This window comes from Myotis lucifugus, unplaced genomic scaffold (genome assembly GCF_000147115.1).
Source record: "Myotis lucifugus unplaced genomic scaffold, Myoluc2.0 scaffold_231, whole genome shotgun sequence".
In the NCBI taxonomy this organism is placed as follows: Eukaryota; Metazoa; Chordata; class Mammalia; order Chiroptera; family Vespertilionidae; genus Myotis; species Myotis lucifugus.
Window position 1 is genome coordinate 812,747 of NW_005871279.1, and position 14,962 is coordinate 827,708.

Genomic DNA, 14,962 nt, shown 5'->3' on the forward strand with positions numbered 1-14,962 from the left:
TGTGATGGCCAGTTCCGAGAACTCAACCTCAGGGAAAAAGAGATCTGACTGCAGGGTGGACAGACTTGTCCTAGGGCAAGGACAGAGGAGGGGAGACTCCAAGAAGAGGAAGGGTCATCACACCAAAGGTCCAGGGCAACAAAGGGAGTGGGCTGCCCATCTGAGAAGATGGAAGTGCACCCCATCACCCCTCTTAGGCAGCTGTCTGCCTCCTCCCCATCACTGTGGTCAATTTCAGTCCCACTCACTGCTGGCACCACTACATCCCTGTTCTCATAGGACAGCAAGTTCAGCTTTTGTCAGGAAGACAACTGGACCACCTGTAAGACATTTTACTAAAACATGTCTCTGTATTGACCCAAACGCAGGAGAATCCAAGTATTAGTGAGCCCTCGGTGCTTTCACAGATTGTGTTTTAGCAGAATCTAAACTGGGTGTAGGGGGATTTCTTCCTTTTTTAAAAAATATATTTTTATTGATTTCAGAGAAGAAGGGAGAGGGAGAGATAAAAACATCAATGATGAGAGAGAACCATTGACTGGCTGCCTCCTACACATCCCACATTGGGGACTGAGCCCACAACCAGGGCAGGAGTCCTGACCAGGAATCGAACCAAGACCTCTGGTTCCCAGGTGAACACTTAACTACTGAGTCACACTGGCTGGGCAAGGGGATTTCTTTAACTTAGTTTTTCTTTGTCATTCCACAATTTGTTTACTTGCAATTTTATGTTAATAGACTTACTTTTTATATTAAATTGATCTTTTTTATTGTTTTTTTTGTTTGTTTTTTTGTTTGTTTGTTGTTGTTTTTTTTGTAGAAGGAGGAGCGGAGAGGAAAACATCAATATAAGAGAGACATTGATTGGTTGCCTCGCAAACTTGCCCCAACCCAGGGATTCAACCTGTAATCTGGGTATGTGCCCTGACTGGGAATCGAACCCACAACGTTTTGGTGAACAGGATGATGCTTCGAGTCACCTGGCTAGGGCCAAGTTGATCTTTAAAGGGCATGGATTTCAGTAGAAGAGTGGTGATGCTGAGCTGAGCACATACACGGCTTTTGGAGGATGGATTGGGACATCTACCCATGGGGGAAGGGTGTATCTCCCACCTTCTAATTCCTCCTTCTTTCTCCAGCTGTAGTCTGTGGACTGAATGAATGACCCTGGGTAATTCCCAGCCTTCTTAGCTCTGTCTTTCCTCTGGGCCTGGGAGCTCACGTACCCAGAACCACAATCTTTCAAGAATGCTGCCTCGGGTTTCTGGGTCATCTGGAAACGTCTCAACCCCCACCCCAAGTACTTGGAGACTGGGCACATCCTGTTTTGTGAGCCTACTGCCCCCACCTCTCAGACTCCTGGCTGCGAGAGGAAGGTGTTGATCTGGAGTTTCAGGACCCAGAGAAGCACTGCCAGGACCCGCCCAGTAGCCTAGCAATGTGCTGGCCTGTGGCTCTGGTCTGCACTGCAGATCCAACTTAGGACCAGGGCTCTGGACTACCAGCTAAAAATGTGAAACTGGACCTACACTGCAGAATGGAAAACACAGTTTAAGTTTGCTTAGGGGGGAAATGGAGAATTCCTCCTCTAAGCATATGTAAAAATATGCAAATGAGGTTAAGAAAATAGCGTTAGCCATCCTCCACACTCCTTGCCAACAATATTACCTTCATATGTAGAAAAGTCTCTATATAATCAGGCCATTCCTGAAAAATCCTGACTATCCCACGGGTAGTTTGAAGCTAGTGGTTGAAGTTTAGAAATAAATGATAACTCCCATCAATAAATCGGCTTTGAAGGGGTCCCAGGTTCAATTCCGGTCAAGGACATGTACCTTGGTTGTGAGCACATCCCCAGTGGGGGGTGTGCAGGAGGCAGCTGATCGATGTTTCTCTTTCATCGATGTTTCTTTTCTTTTTTATTTTTATTTTTAATTGATTTCAGAGAGGGAGGGCGAGGGAGAGAAAGACAGAAACATCAATGATGAGAGAGTATCATTGATTGGCTGCCTCCTGCGCGCCCCCTACTGGGGATGAGCCCGAGGCCCCGGCATGTGCCCTTGACCGGAGACAACCTGGGACCCTTCAGTCCGTAGGCTGACGCTCTGTCCACTGAGCCAAACCAGCCAGAGCTCTCATCGATGTTTCTAACTCTCTATCCCTCTGCCTTCCTCTCTGTAAAAAATCAATAAAATATACTTTAAAAAATAAATAAATAAATAAATCGACTTTGAGTTTTATAACACTTAACTGGAAGCCACATTTCCGTGTAAATGGGGTCTCTTCGGTTTTGTATTCATAGGCTAGCCTCTCAATCGAAGACTTAAAATCTGATGCTTTTATGTCCTCAGGTGTCTCAGACGGTGGGGGCGGGGGGAGGGGAAAAGACTCCTTTACACCTTAGGCAGGCGACCCCTGTGAAAGGGTCGTTCGACCCACAGGTTGGCGACCCACAGGTTGGGAACGGCTGCCTTAGGGCATCTCGGATGGAATAACAATTGCCCATCGGATCCCACACATGCTCAGAGCATGGGAAAGGAGGGGAAAATTAGAAGGGAAACTGCCAGGACTTAAGATGTCGGGCCTAAGCCAGCTCCAGCTCCCAGGGAGGGCCTACCCGCTTCCAAAATGTCCTCCCGCGGTCCTGACGTCACTCGACGGGCTGGGCTCCAATCAGGGCGCGTTCCCTCGCCCACGCCTGGGTTCACGTCACTTCCGGTGGTGCAGCAGCCATTTTCTCAGTCGCCAGCGGATCCCGCGCGCTGGAGAAGTGCAGTTCCCCCTAGTTACCAACTCGTTAGTTCTCCCTCCGCGCTGCGGGCGCGGTCGACGAGCACTCACCACAGGCACGGCCTTTCCTCCGGGCAGCGTCTGCGCAGCCGTAACATCCGCCCGGAGCCAGAGCCGCTGTCGTCCTCCCGCGCCGCTGACAGGCGCCCTCGGGGAGCCCGGGTCAGCGATGTCAAGCGAGGAAAGCTACCGGGCCATCCTGCGCTACCTGACGAACGAGTGCGAGCCGTACGCGCCGGGCACCGAGGGCAATGTCAAGCGCAAAATCCGCAAGGCGGCCGCCTGCTACGTGGTGCGCGACGGGACCCTGTACTACCAGCGGCGGCAGCGGCACCGCAAGACCTTCGCGGAGCTGGAGGTGGTGCTGCAGCCCGAGCGGCGCTGGGGGCTCATCGAGGCGGCGCACCTGGGCCCGGGCGGCACTCACCACACCCAGCACCAGACCTGGCACGACTTGTCCAAGACGTACTGGTGGCGAGGTAGGCTCTCGCCCGCGGCGGGAGGGCGGGCTGGCGGCTGGTGTCCAGACAGGGCCGGATGCCTGAGGCGGGCCTGGGCCTGTGTGCAGAACTGCGCGTTGGAGGGTCCCTCACCCCGCTTTTCGAACGCCCCCCGCCGGCTCAGCCGACGCTCGGCGGCGCGGCTGCCAGGCGGAGCCGAGAGGGTGAGGGACGGGAAAGGCGCCGCACTTCCCACAGGAAGGAGGCCTGGGAAGCTGGGGGCGGGCCCTGGCCCGGGGTGGGGCGAGGGGCTTCCTCGGGGCGGGGCTCGCGAGCGGGGCGGGGCCCGCCGCCTTCCCTCAGGGCAGGTTCTGGCGCCGGGCAGCGGTTAGCGAGGCTGCGCGCTGTGCCTTTAAGAAGCCGGGTTGTGCGGACGGCGGCGGGAGAGGGTCCGCCCGAAGCCCGGCTCCTTTTCCGGTGTGTCCCCCTCGGGTTTGAGCGGCGGGCCTGAGGTCCTCGGGACCCGCCTACTCGAATGCCTCAAGTCGCGGCACTGCGGTGTAGATGAGGAGGAATGCGGTTACGTGCAGAAGTGATTTGTTTGGAGCAACTGCAAACAGTCATCTGGAGCTTCGTTTTCAGGGCAGGAATTCAGTGTCAAGAACAGCCGGTTCACCTAGTGTGAATGTTTTTTATGTTCTTCCCTTTAATACCAGTGGAAACCAGTGGAAAGCGCTTTGGAGCTTTTGCGCGGCACTGTATATACCTTGAAAAAATGCGGTTGCTGTGATTGTTACAGTCAGAAGTATAAAGTTTTTTGGCTCCTTGGGACCAGTGTGGGGAGGAGGCGTGAGCCTGTGGAGTCAGTAACAGCGGGGATGGTCCTCGATCCCCACACTGACGGGAGGGGCGCTGTTGAGCCGCTGGCGGGAGCCGATTGCTCGGCTTTGTCGGTGGGTCCGCAGAGCAGTGGTTCCCCACGGGGACGCTCTGCCTCCCAGGCCTGTGTCCGGAAACAGTCGTGGTGGTTGTAACCGGGGTTGTACTGGCACCTGGTTGAGTAGAGGTCAGGGCTGCTAGGCCTTCTGCAAAACACAGGCAGGACGCCCTCCCCCCGCCCCCAAGAACCATCTGGCCCCAAATGTCAACACCGCGGAGGTTGAGAAACCCTGCTCTGGAGTAACTGTTCCTCCAGTTGTCTTATTAGGGGACTACCCGCTAAGGTCATTCATTTTACTTTGTTCTGAGTCTTTACTAAGTAAAGAACCCTTTGATGGTAATTTGGTGTTTTATGTGGACTATTTTTCTTGTTACCAGAGAGGTTGACCAGTGAGCGTTATTTACCAAACGCTTGTGTAGTAGTTACTGTGTGTCAGACACTGTCCAAAGTGCTTATAAATAGTGACATTTAAACACTGGCACCCAGAGGTTTGGGGACTTGGCCGTCGTCACAGAGCTAGTTAGAGGATTCAGATTTTTCTGCATAAGTAATTTCAGCCCTTTGCAGTAAGGGCTGCACTCTTAAATAGTAAATTAACCATGTTTACACAGTGGTGGTTCTTGAATGGTTAACTTGAGGCAGATCCTTTCAGCTTATCAACCCTGGATCTGGAAAGTTAGGTTTAAAATGATCCCATCAAGCCCCAGCTGGGTTTGCTCAGTGGACAGAGCCTCGCCGGGCTGAAGGGTCGCGGTTTCAGGCTCCTCCCCGGCCTGGGCCCTGGTCAGGGCTTGTGCAGGAGGCAGAATGTGTTTCTCTCACATTGATATTTCTGTCTGTCTTTCCCTCTCTCTTCCACTCTCTCTAAAATTCAATGGGAAAATATCTTCAGGTGAAAATAAAATAAAATACAGGAATTTTAAAAAATAAATAAAATGATCCCATTAAACACTAACACTCAAGTTAAAGGACTTGTAAAACATAATAGGGTGCTTTTGGAGAGAGTTGATTTACTATCATACATTAATACCATTTTCCCCCTGCAGTATTTATTATTTTTCATCCTTGTTCAAATGCTTTTGTGTAGTTTCTCAAATGCCATTTGAACTCAACCAGTGAATAGTCAAACCTGTGCTGTATGCAGAATGTGCTAAATTGTGTAGAATCATAAAATGTTTAGAAATACAATCAAAATTAATTAGAAAAACTGCCTCTGTTTATTTTGGACATGGAAATTTCCCTAGCAGCACTTTTTTTTAATATGCTGTTATTGATTTCACAGATGAAGGGAGAGGGAGATAGAAACATCAATGAGAGAAAATCACTGATGGGCTGCCTCCTGCTTGCCCCCTAATGGGAATCAAGCCGGAAACCTGGGTAAGTGCCCTGACCCAGAATCTAACCCGAACCATGATCTTCTGGTTCATGGATGAATGCTCAACCACTGAGCCGTGCCAGCTGGGTATAGCAGCACTTCTTATTCTCTACGTATGTTTTTTACTTAGAAATGTATAGTATGTCCCAAAAAATGTACATATACGCTTGAATAATTTGAATAATTACAAAGGTAGTGTTTATTAAAATATATTTCATTTTCAAAATTGAGCTATCAGCTGTTAAAGTGTGTATACATTTTTTTGGGACACTTTGTATATCTTCTCTTACATCTTCTCCCATTCACATACCCATTTACTTTTTCTTATTTAGTAAAATATGAATAAATAAAATGTACCATTTTGGCCATTTTTAAGTGTGCAGTTCAGTGACATTTATTCAAATTGTTATGTAATCACAACTATTCATCTTCAGAAATTTTTCATCATCCCAACCCATTTACTCTCATTTGTTTTACACAGAGAATGAATATCTTTTTTTTTATAGAGAAAATGAACACCTTTTTCATTTCTTTTTTTAAATATATTTTTATTGATTTCAGAGAGGAAGGGAGAGGGAGAGAGAGATAGAAACATCAATGATGAGAGCAAATCATTGATGAGCTGCCTCCCACACACCCCTACTAGGGATCGAGAATCTCACCCAGGACCCTTCAGTTCTCAGGCTGACACTTTATCCAATCAGTCAAACCAGCTAGGATTCATTTCCTCTTAATTGTATGTAAAATATATATCTGTCCAGGCTTTTTATTGTTTTGTTTTTTTTAACCTACTCAAGTCTCATACAAGTATAGACTTACTATTGACTTTAATATTTTCAGATGCTAGAATATAACCTCTGTTGCTCTCTAAATCTATGCACATGTAACTACCTTTTTAATTTTATTTATTTATTTATTTATTTATTTATTTATTTAAATATATTTTTATTGACTTCAGAGAGGAAGGGAGAGTGAGAAAGAGAGAAACATCAATGATGACAGGAATCAGCTGCCTCCTGCACACCTCTACTGGGGATCAAGCCAGTAATCGGGGCACATGCCCTTAACTGGAATTAAACCTGGGAGTCTTCAGTCCGCAGGCCAACAACGCTCTATCCACTGAGCCAAGCTGGCCAGGGCATAAATACCTTTTTTATGAAAGTTATATTTATTCCTAATCCATTATTTTACAAGTTATGTCTGCTAAAAAATTGTATTCTGTGTACAAATTCAGCAAAGTCCTACGTTAAACAGGTTTTTTTACTGTAGAACTCAGAGCTTTTTAGTATAATAATATCCATTGTGTGTATCTAAAATGAGAATACAGTTTTTGAATTTATGAGTTCACTATGTACTTTCTAGTAAGGATGGGACATAATATAATTTGAGGAATACTGCTTGACTACTCTCTGAAAGTTGAAAGCAAGGAACTTGGTATATTTTGATATATTGAAACTCTTTTCAGAAATTATATACCTCTGTATCATTTTAGCTAATTAATGAGCCTTTTCATTTGCATTTTATTTGGGAATTGTGGGGAAAGGAGTTTCTGTCACAGGGATGGACAAATGTGTTCTTGGGTAAGTAGTATAATATACTGAAAGGTTACATGGCTTCTGGAGGTCCAGCATGCAATTTACTAGATGTGACTTTGGACAAGTTACTTGCCTCTTAGGGCTTCATTCTCCCAGTCTGTAGAATGAGAATTAATTGGTCCTAATTTATAAGGATGATTGTGTGTGTGTGTGTGTGTGTGTGTGTACGGTAAATCCTCATTTAATGTCCTCGATAGGTTATGATTTTAAGCAAAATGATGTATAACAACCAATTTTACCATTGGCTAATTGATATATATAAGAGTTAAGTTCCTATTTAACTATTCATCTCGTCAGTGTTATAACAAACTAGCATTGAACAAAACCATGTCATTCAAGGCAAAGACCTGCTATATATAAAAAGTGTTCCTTCCTGCTCCCTACCCCCACCCCAACATGCTGGGTTGAAATTCAAAAATAGGGTTTTGAGAGTGCCTTTTGTACATTCAACTTTTGTTAGTTGTGTATGCTGTTATTTCAGATAAACTTAAAATCTCGAGTGGGTGGGAGAGGGAAGTACATCTGTAATAGTGTCAACAATAAGAAAGAAAGCCTAAAATGTGATAGCTTTCAAAAACATGAGATTTCTTTTATAATATGATTACAAGGTTTGGTTGTAGTCCTGTTCAGGTTGCAGATTGGCCCTGCCTGTCTTTTTTTGTTTGTTTTTTTTTAAAAATATATTTTATTGATTTTTTACAGAGAGGAAGGGAGAGAGAGAGAGATAGAGAGAAACATCGATCAGCTGCCTCCTGCACACTCCCTACTGGGGATGTGGCCACAACCTAGGTACATGCCCTTGACTGGAATCGAACCTGGGACCCTTCAGTCTGCAGGCCGACGCTCTATCCACTGAGCCAAACCGGTCAGGGCCCTACCTGTCTTTTTGCATCTGCAGTTCAAGTTAAAGTACAGCATCCATCTGAAACATGTTCTTTAAGAGGGGATGAAATTCAGAGAACTGAGGTGAAACAGTGTCTGTCTCTCTCTCTCTCTCTCTCTCTCTCTCTCTCTCTTTTTGTATTTCAGAGAAGAAGGGAGAAGGAGAGAGAGATAGAAACATCAATGATGAGAATCACCCAACTGGGGATTGAGTCCACAACCTGAGCATGTGCCCTGACTGGGAATCGAATTGTGACCTGGTTTATAGGTGGATGTGAAACCCTTGAGCCACACGGGCTGGGCAACAGTGCCTCTTAAGCTTCTAATGAGACATGGCACATATATCCATTGACCAAAGCAAATTGCATGGTCAAACCTGATGTTAGTAAGGTGAAGAGGTACTAGCTTGAACCACATTATATTACTGTTTATGAAGGTCAAAAACAGTTGAATATTAGCAGTTTCATGTAGCTCCTAATGCATGAATAAGTAGCAGCTCACGTGAAAATGGGCAGTGCTACATAGTGGTGGGGAAGTGAATAACTAGAAATAAACAAAACAGTCTACTTCAGCATGGAAAGAAACCATTGTTTGTAACCTTATATCTTTGAAAAAATGTATCTTAAATTCTAAAGAACTCTGTGTACTTAATGGATCATGTTTGTGTCTACACATATGCATGCACTGGAAGATACATAAGTATACACAGACTAAATAATCACCTGTATAATATATTTTTCAATTTTTAAATAAGAACAATATTACATTTGACTTGTTAACTTTTATTTTTATTGTAGGTATATTAAAGCAAGTCAAAGATTACATTAAACAGTGTAGCAAATGCCAGGAGAAACTAGATCGCTCCCGTCCAATATCAGATACTTCAGAAATGTTGGAAGAATTAGGACTAGACCTTGAATCTGGAGAAGAAAGTAATGAATCAGAGGATGACCTGAGCAACTTTACTTCAACTCCAACTACAGCCTCCAAGCCTGCAAAAAAGAAGCCAATATCTAAACATGAACTTGTATTTGTAAGTAGAACTTTTCATTCAGCTTTAACATGTGTAACTAATGTATTAGTGTTTGTAGGCTTTGTGAATTTTTTCTTAAACTACTAAAACTGCTTGAGTATTGGCATTGACATTGAAGATTTAAGCTGGTCTATGTCTGCAGCGATTCTCAACCTGTGGGTCGCGACCCCTTTGGCAGTGGAACGACCCTTTCACAGGGGTCGCCTAAGACCATCCTGCATATCAGATATTTACATTATGATTCATAACAGTAGCAACATTACAGTTATGAAGTAGCAACGAAAATAATTTTATGGTTGGGTCACAACATGAGGAACTGTATTTAAAGAGCCAGAAGGTTGAGAACCACTGGGTAATGCACTGTTGTTGTATACACTAGAAGTATGCTAATATTGCCTCTTCATTCAGCATAAATATTCCTGTTGTTCTCTTCAGAATGTAACTTGTTAATTACTCCTCTCTTTTTTAATGGTGTATAGACAGACAGAATACACTTCTGGAAGCAGTCTCTGGGCCACGCAGCAAGGTGAAATTAAGCTGGCTAGGTCTTTGTTTTTTGCCTGCATTAGTTTCATATGTCATCAGATTTCAGGCTAGCAAGAAATGAGATGCAGGCTTTCAGTGGGTCAAGTAGAATGAACATAGCAGAAGAGAGTGAGAACAACATATCTTTTCATTTAAATACATAGATAATAAAGAAAGAATATCAGGCTCTTTCTTAATTAGTGGTATCTTTGTTTTTTTTTTTTTTTTTTTTGTTAGTGGTATCTTTTAAAAGGGGAGGGATGTGTCTTGTCTTAAATTCTGTTAAGGGTAGACATACAGATGATATATAATACAACTCTTGGTCTCACACTTATTTTGATAGGTTGACACCAAAGGAGTGGTGAAACGTTCTTCTCCAAAACATTGTCAGGCTGTGTTAAAGCAACTGAATGAACAGAGACTCTCCAACCAGTTTTGTGATGTTACTTTGTTAATTGAAGGAGAAGAGTACAAAGCTCATAAATCTGTTTTGTCAGCTAATAGTGAATATTTTCGAGATCTTTTTATTGAGAAAGGAGCTATTTCCAGTCATGAGGCAGTGGTGGATCTTTCCGGTAAGAATTTTCTAATACTCTTGCTTTTTGTTTATAAGTACATACTGGAAAAGGCATGTGTGTGTGTGTATGTGTGTGTGTGTGTGTGTGTGTGTGTGTGTGTGTGTGTGAGTTTCTTACAAACTCAGGGTTAATGCTAACGTGGAAGAAGCCCACTTATAGCAGCAGACTAAGCTGAACTGAAAACCTGTTAGCAAGGCTTCCAAGGTAGATTTATGGAAAAGGCTGTCATTTCCTATCCACTGCCTCTTAGGTGAGACAATTGTAGCAGTAGAAGATTATCTGGGATTTACACTGTTAAAAAGTTTGAGAAAAGTCCATGACTGCATCAGTGTTGTTACACTAAGTAATTGTTATTTAAAAAATGACTGCCTGTATATTAAGTTGTGGAACATGTTAACTATAGAGCACTTTTGTAGGTCTGGTTTTTGATTTTTAAGATTAATCATTAGAACTCATTAGGTTCAATAATCAAACTGTCAGTGAAGGATAATGAGAATTCCAGGTAGAGGGTTTTTTGTTTGTTTCATTGTTATTATAAATGAATAATTTGACTTTTGTTTTTGGCCTTATTAGAACTTATAGAAGGGCTTAGGAATCAATAAATGAAAATTTAGTACGAATTAAAATAGCTAACCTGCTGGGATGGTGTGGCTTAGTGGTTGAACATTGACCTATGAACCACGAGGTCACAGTTCAATTCCCGGTCAGGGCTCTTGCCCAGGTTGCAGGTTTGATCCCCAGTGAGGGTGTGCAGGAGGCAGCCGATCAATGATTCTCTCATTGATGTTTCTATCTCTCTCCCTCTCCCTTCCTCTCGGAAATCAATAAAAATATATTTTAATAAATAAAATAATCTTATTCATTTTTTCATAATATTAACTTGCTGCAACTCTTGAATTACTGACATCACTGTGTAAAGTGTCATTTCCTCTTTCTGAAACAAAAAAGTAATTTTGTCCAGGTATATTAACACTTAACCTAGTTAACCACTGATCCTTTTCTACCTTATACTTTTTAAACTCATTTCTTCTGGGGAGACAAATACATATATTTTTTTCTTATATGTGCTTAATTACTAAAAGCTTGACTCATGTGGCTCAGTGGTTGAGCGTCAACCCATGAACCAGGAGGTCACGGTTCTATTCTGGTCAGGACACGTGCACAGGTTGCAGGCTCTATCCCCAGTGGGGGCATGCAGGAGGCAGCCGATCAATGATTCTCTCTCATCATTGATGTTTCTATCTCTCCCTCTCTCTTCCTCTCTCTGAAATCAATAAAAACATATATTTTTTAAAAATTTGTTAATCATCTACTGTGTGTGAGGAAATAATGTAAGCTCAGGCAATATAATGATGAGCAAAAACTTTTATGGAGCATAGAGTTGTATTACATTCTAGATTAGTGGAGTTTGCTTTTCTCTGGGTTTGGAGACTCAGGAGAAAATACTCCTGATAGTGGGCCGTCTTAATAATAAAATTCATCACAGATATAGTCTTTTTATATTTTAGCTTTGGAATTTTTTTTCTGTCTTTTTGCATCTGAAGCAGAAAAAAGCATATGAGTGTTTTTCTTTCCCAATTTCTCATTAGCTTGTAGTAAATTAAAAGTCCGCCCCCAAATAACTGCAATACAACCTCTTTATTAAAAAAAATACCTCATTTATTCTTCATTCCATATGCTTATTTTTATATATGTTAAGCAAATATGTTTTGTTTTTTAATAATTTTTTTATTCATTTCAGAGAAGGGAGAGGGAGAGATAGAAACATGAATGATGAGAGAGAATCATTGATTGGTTGCCTCCTGCACACTCCCTACTGGGGATTGAGCCTGCAACCGGGCATGTGCCCTTGATCAGAATCGAACCCAGGACCCTTCAGTCCTCAGGCCAACGCTCTATCCACTGAGCCAAACTGGTTACGGCTATGTTTAATTTTTAATCTATTTGGAATATTAGTAAGAGATAGGTGTTTGATATCATTTCCCTCCCTATTTTGATCACCACTTTTCTCAGAACCATTTAGTGAAAATTCTATCCTCTTCCTGCCCAAAGACCATGCAAATTCTCTTAGAAAACAATTTTCTGCCCTAGCCAGTTTGGCTCAGTGGATAGAACGTCAGCCTGTGGACCAAAGGGTCCTGGATTTGATTTCTGTCACGGACATGTACCATGGTTGCAGGCTCCTCCCCAGCCCAGACCCTGGTCAGGCCTCATGCAGGAGGTAACCAATCAGTGTATTTCTCTCACATTGATATTTCTGTGTTTCCCTCTCTCTTCCACTCTCTCTAAAATCAATGGGAAATATCCTCAGGTAAGGAAAAAAAAAGAAAACAAATTTCCACATGTATTTGGTAGTGGCTCTAGGTTTTGCTCTAATCTATTGGCTGTTTCTTCCTACTCTCTTTTTAAATTTTTTTATCCTCACCTGAGGGCATGTTTCTATGGATTTTTAGAGAGGGAGGTGGGCGAGGGAGAGGGAGGAGAGAGAGACAGAGACAGAGAAAGATGGGCTGCCTCCCATAGGCACCCAGATAGGGGATTGATCCTAAAACCTTTTGGTGTATGGGACAACACTCCAACCAACTGAGCCACCCTCCAGGGCTTTTCTACACTCTTAGAATTTGGTCTTAATTACCTTAGCTTTATAATAAGGAAAGTTTGCCACCTTTATTATTCAGGTGGGTTTTAGTTATTTAGAACCAATTGCTATTCCATATAAACCAGCGGTTCTCAACCTGTGGGTCGCGATCCCTTTGGGCGTCGAATGACCCTTTCACAGGGGTTGCCTAAGACCATTGGAAAACACATATATAATTACATATTGTTTTTGTGATTAATCACTATGCTTCAATTATGTTCAATTTGTAACAATGAAATTAGGGGTCACCACAACATGAGGAACTGTATTAAAGGGTCGTGGCATTAGGAAGGTTGAGAACCACTGAACTGTCAAAGCAGCTCTTCAACTTCCACAAAAAGAAAATAATGTATTTTGATAGAGACTATAATAAAGTTTTAGAGATTTATCCAACAAAGGCCTTACTTATATTTTGCTATATTCCAAGGTACTTTATACTTTTTGATACATTCTCACTTTATATTCTGTGTTTCTTAATCTCTCCTTCATAATTTGTTCATTTCTTTGTAGATTATCCTGAAAAATTCCAGTTCGCTCACTCTTTAGCTGTGTCTGATTTGCTATGAAATTTATTGAGTTTTTTATTCCAATTTGTGTTTTCCATTTTAGAGGTTCTTTTTAGTTTTATTTCAGATGATCAGTTTTAGGGAGCTGCTTTTTATGATCTTTTGTTCTACTGGTATGCTACTCTTTGTTTTTCATGTCTGATTATAGCAATACTTATATTCTTTGCTGGTTTGACTTATGCTGTTTGTTTCTACTAACTTTTTGTTCATTTGTGTCTTGTTTCTTTGTGATTTAAAAAAAAAAACAACCCTATATATACTGAATTCATATTCTTTAGAATTTTATGGGAAATCTTTGAGTCCTAAGTTGAAGATCCTAGAAAAGCATTTGCTTCTTTAGATACTGAGGGCATTAGCAGTCTGGGACCACTTTAAATTCTCATCTTGAGGTTTTTTTTATGACTATCAAAGTGCTAAATTAAGCTTGGCTTAATTAATTTGGTGGGGCGCTGAGTATATTTAGAATAATATTTTAAAATATTTTTATCTAGTATTTTTCAAGTATATGGGTCCTTCAGGGCATCGTAGTCTACCATACTGTATGCTGAATGTGGAAGTACCTGTCATAAGTTTATTTATTTATTTTTTATGAGAGAAACACATAGATTAGTTGCCTCCTGTATGCCCCACACTGGGGATCGAGCCTGCAACCGGGCAATGTGCCCTAATCGGAATCGAACCGTAGCCTCCTGACTCATAGGTCAATGCTCAACCACTGAGCCACACCAGCTGGGCATGTTGTCCTTTTTTTAAAAAATATATTTTATTGATTTGTTACAGAGAGGAAGGGAGAGGGATAGAGAGTTAGAAACATTGATAAGAGAGAAACATCGATCAGCTGCCTCCTGCACACTCCCCACTGGGCATGTGCCTGCAACCAAGGTACATGCCCTTGACTGGAATCGAACCTGCGACCCTTGAGTCCGCAGGCCGATGCTCTATCATGTTGTCCATTAAAAATTTTTTTTAATTTTCATAAAAACATATAATATAAAATTTTCTAACTTGGTAGCTCAGTTGGTTAGAGCATCATCCCCATAGCTAAGGTTGCAGGTTTGATTCCGGTTAGGAATCAAACATTGAATGCATAAATAAGTGGAACAACAAATACATGTTTATCTCCCTTCCCCTCTTCTCCTCTCCTCTCCCTCTAAAATCGATAAAATAAAAAGAAGCCCTGGCTGGTTTGTTCAGTGGTTAGAGCATCAGCCTGCAAAACAGGCTCCCAGGTTCGATTCCCTCTCAAGGGCAAGTATCTCACTTGCAGGCTCAACCCAGATTGGGGTGTGAATAGGAGGCAACCAACCGATATATCTCTCTCACATCTATGTTTCATCTTGCAAAATTACCCGTTTCCTTTTCATTTACAGAGTGTGTATATATGTGTATGTAAAAAGGCTAGGGGTAAAAACAGAATACCAAAATTATCAGTCTTATCTTTTAACAGTAAGATTATGAGTGATTTTTTATTTTTGTTTTCTTATTTTGTGTGTGTTTTATAGTATTTTTAAAAAGTGATTCTTTTTTTAAAAAAAAAAGATATTTTATTATTGATTTCAGAGAGAGAGATGGAGAGAGAGAGAGAGAAACATCAATGATG

The 14,962-nt window shown here is 42.2% G+C and overlaps 1 protein-coding gene across 4 annotated transcripts in view; it reads left to right on the top strand.

The window, feature by feature from the left end:
* The first annotated feature begins 2,743 nt into the window (after nucleotides 1–2,743).
* ZBTB11 (zinc finger and BTB domain containing 11) overlaps nucleotides 2,744–14,962 on the top strand; it is a 31,478-nt gene continuing 19,259 nt past the window's right edge. Inside the window, exons 1-3 of one of the 4 annotated variants that reach the window (XM_006098360.3) lie at nucleotides 2,744–3,269; nucleotides 8,820–9,055; nucleotides 9,924–10,155. In XM_006098360.3, coding sequence (XP_006098422.2) covers nucleotides 2,960–3,269; nucleotides 8,820–9,055; nucleotides 9,924–10,155 — 778 coding nt within the window. In that variant the 5' untranslated portion in view covers nucleotides 2,744–2,959. The other 3 variants (XM_023762100.1, XM_023762102.1, XM_023762101.1) reach the window with 3 other exon arrangements.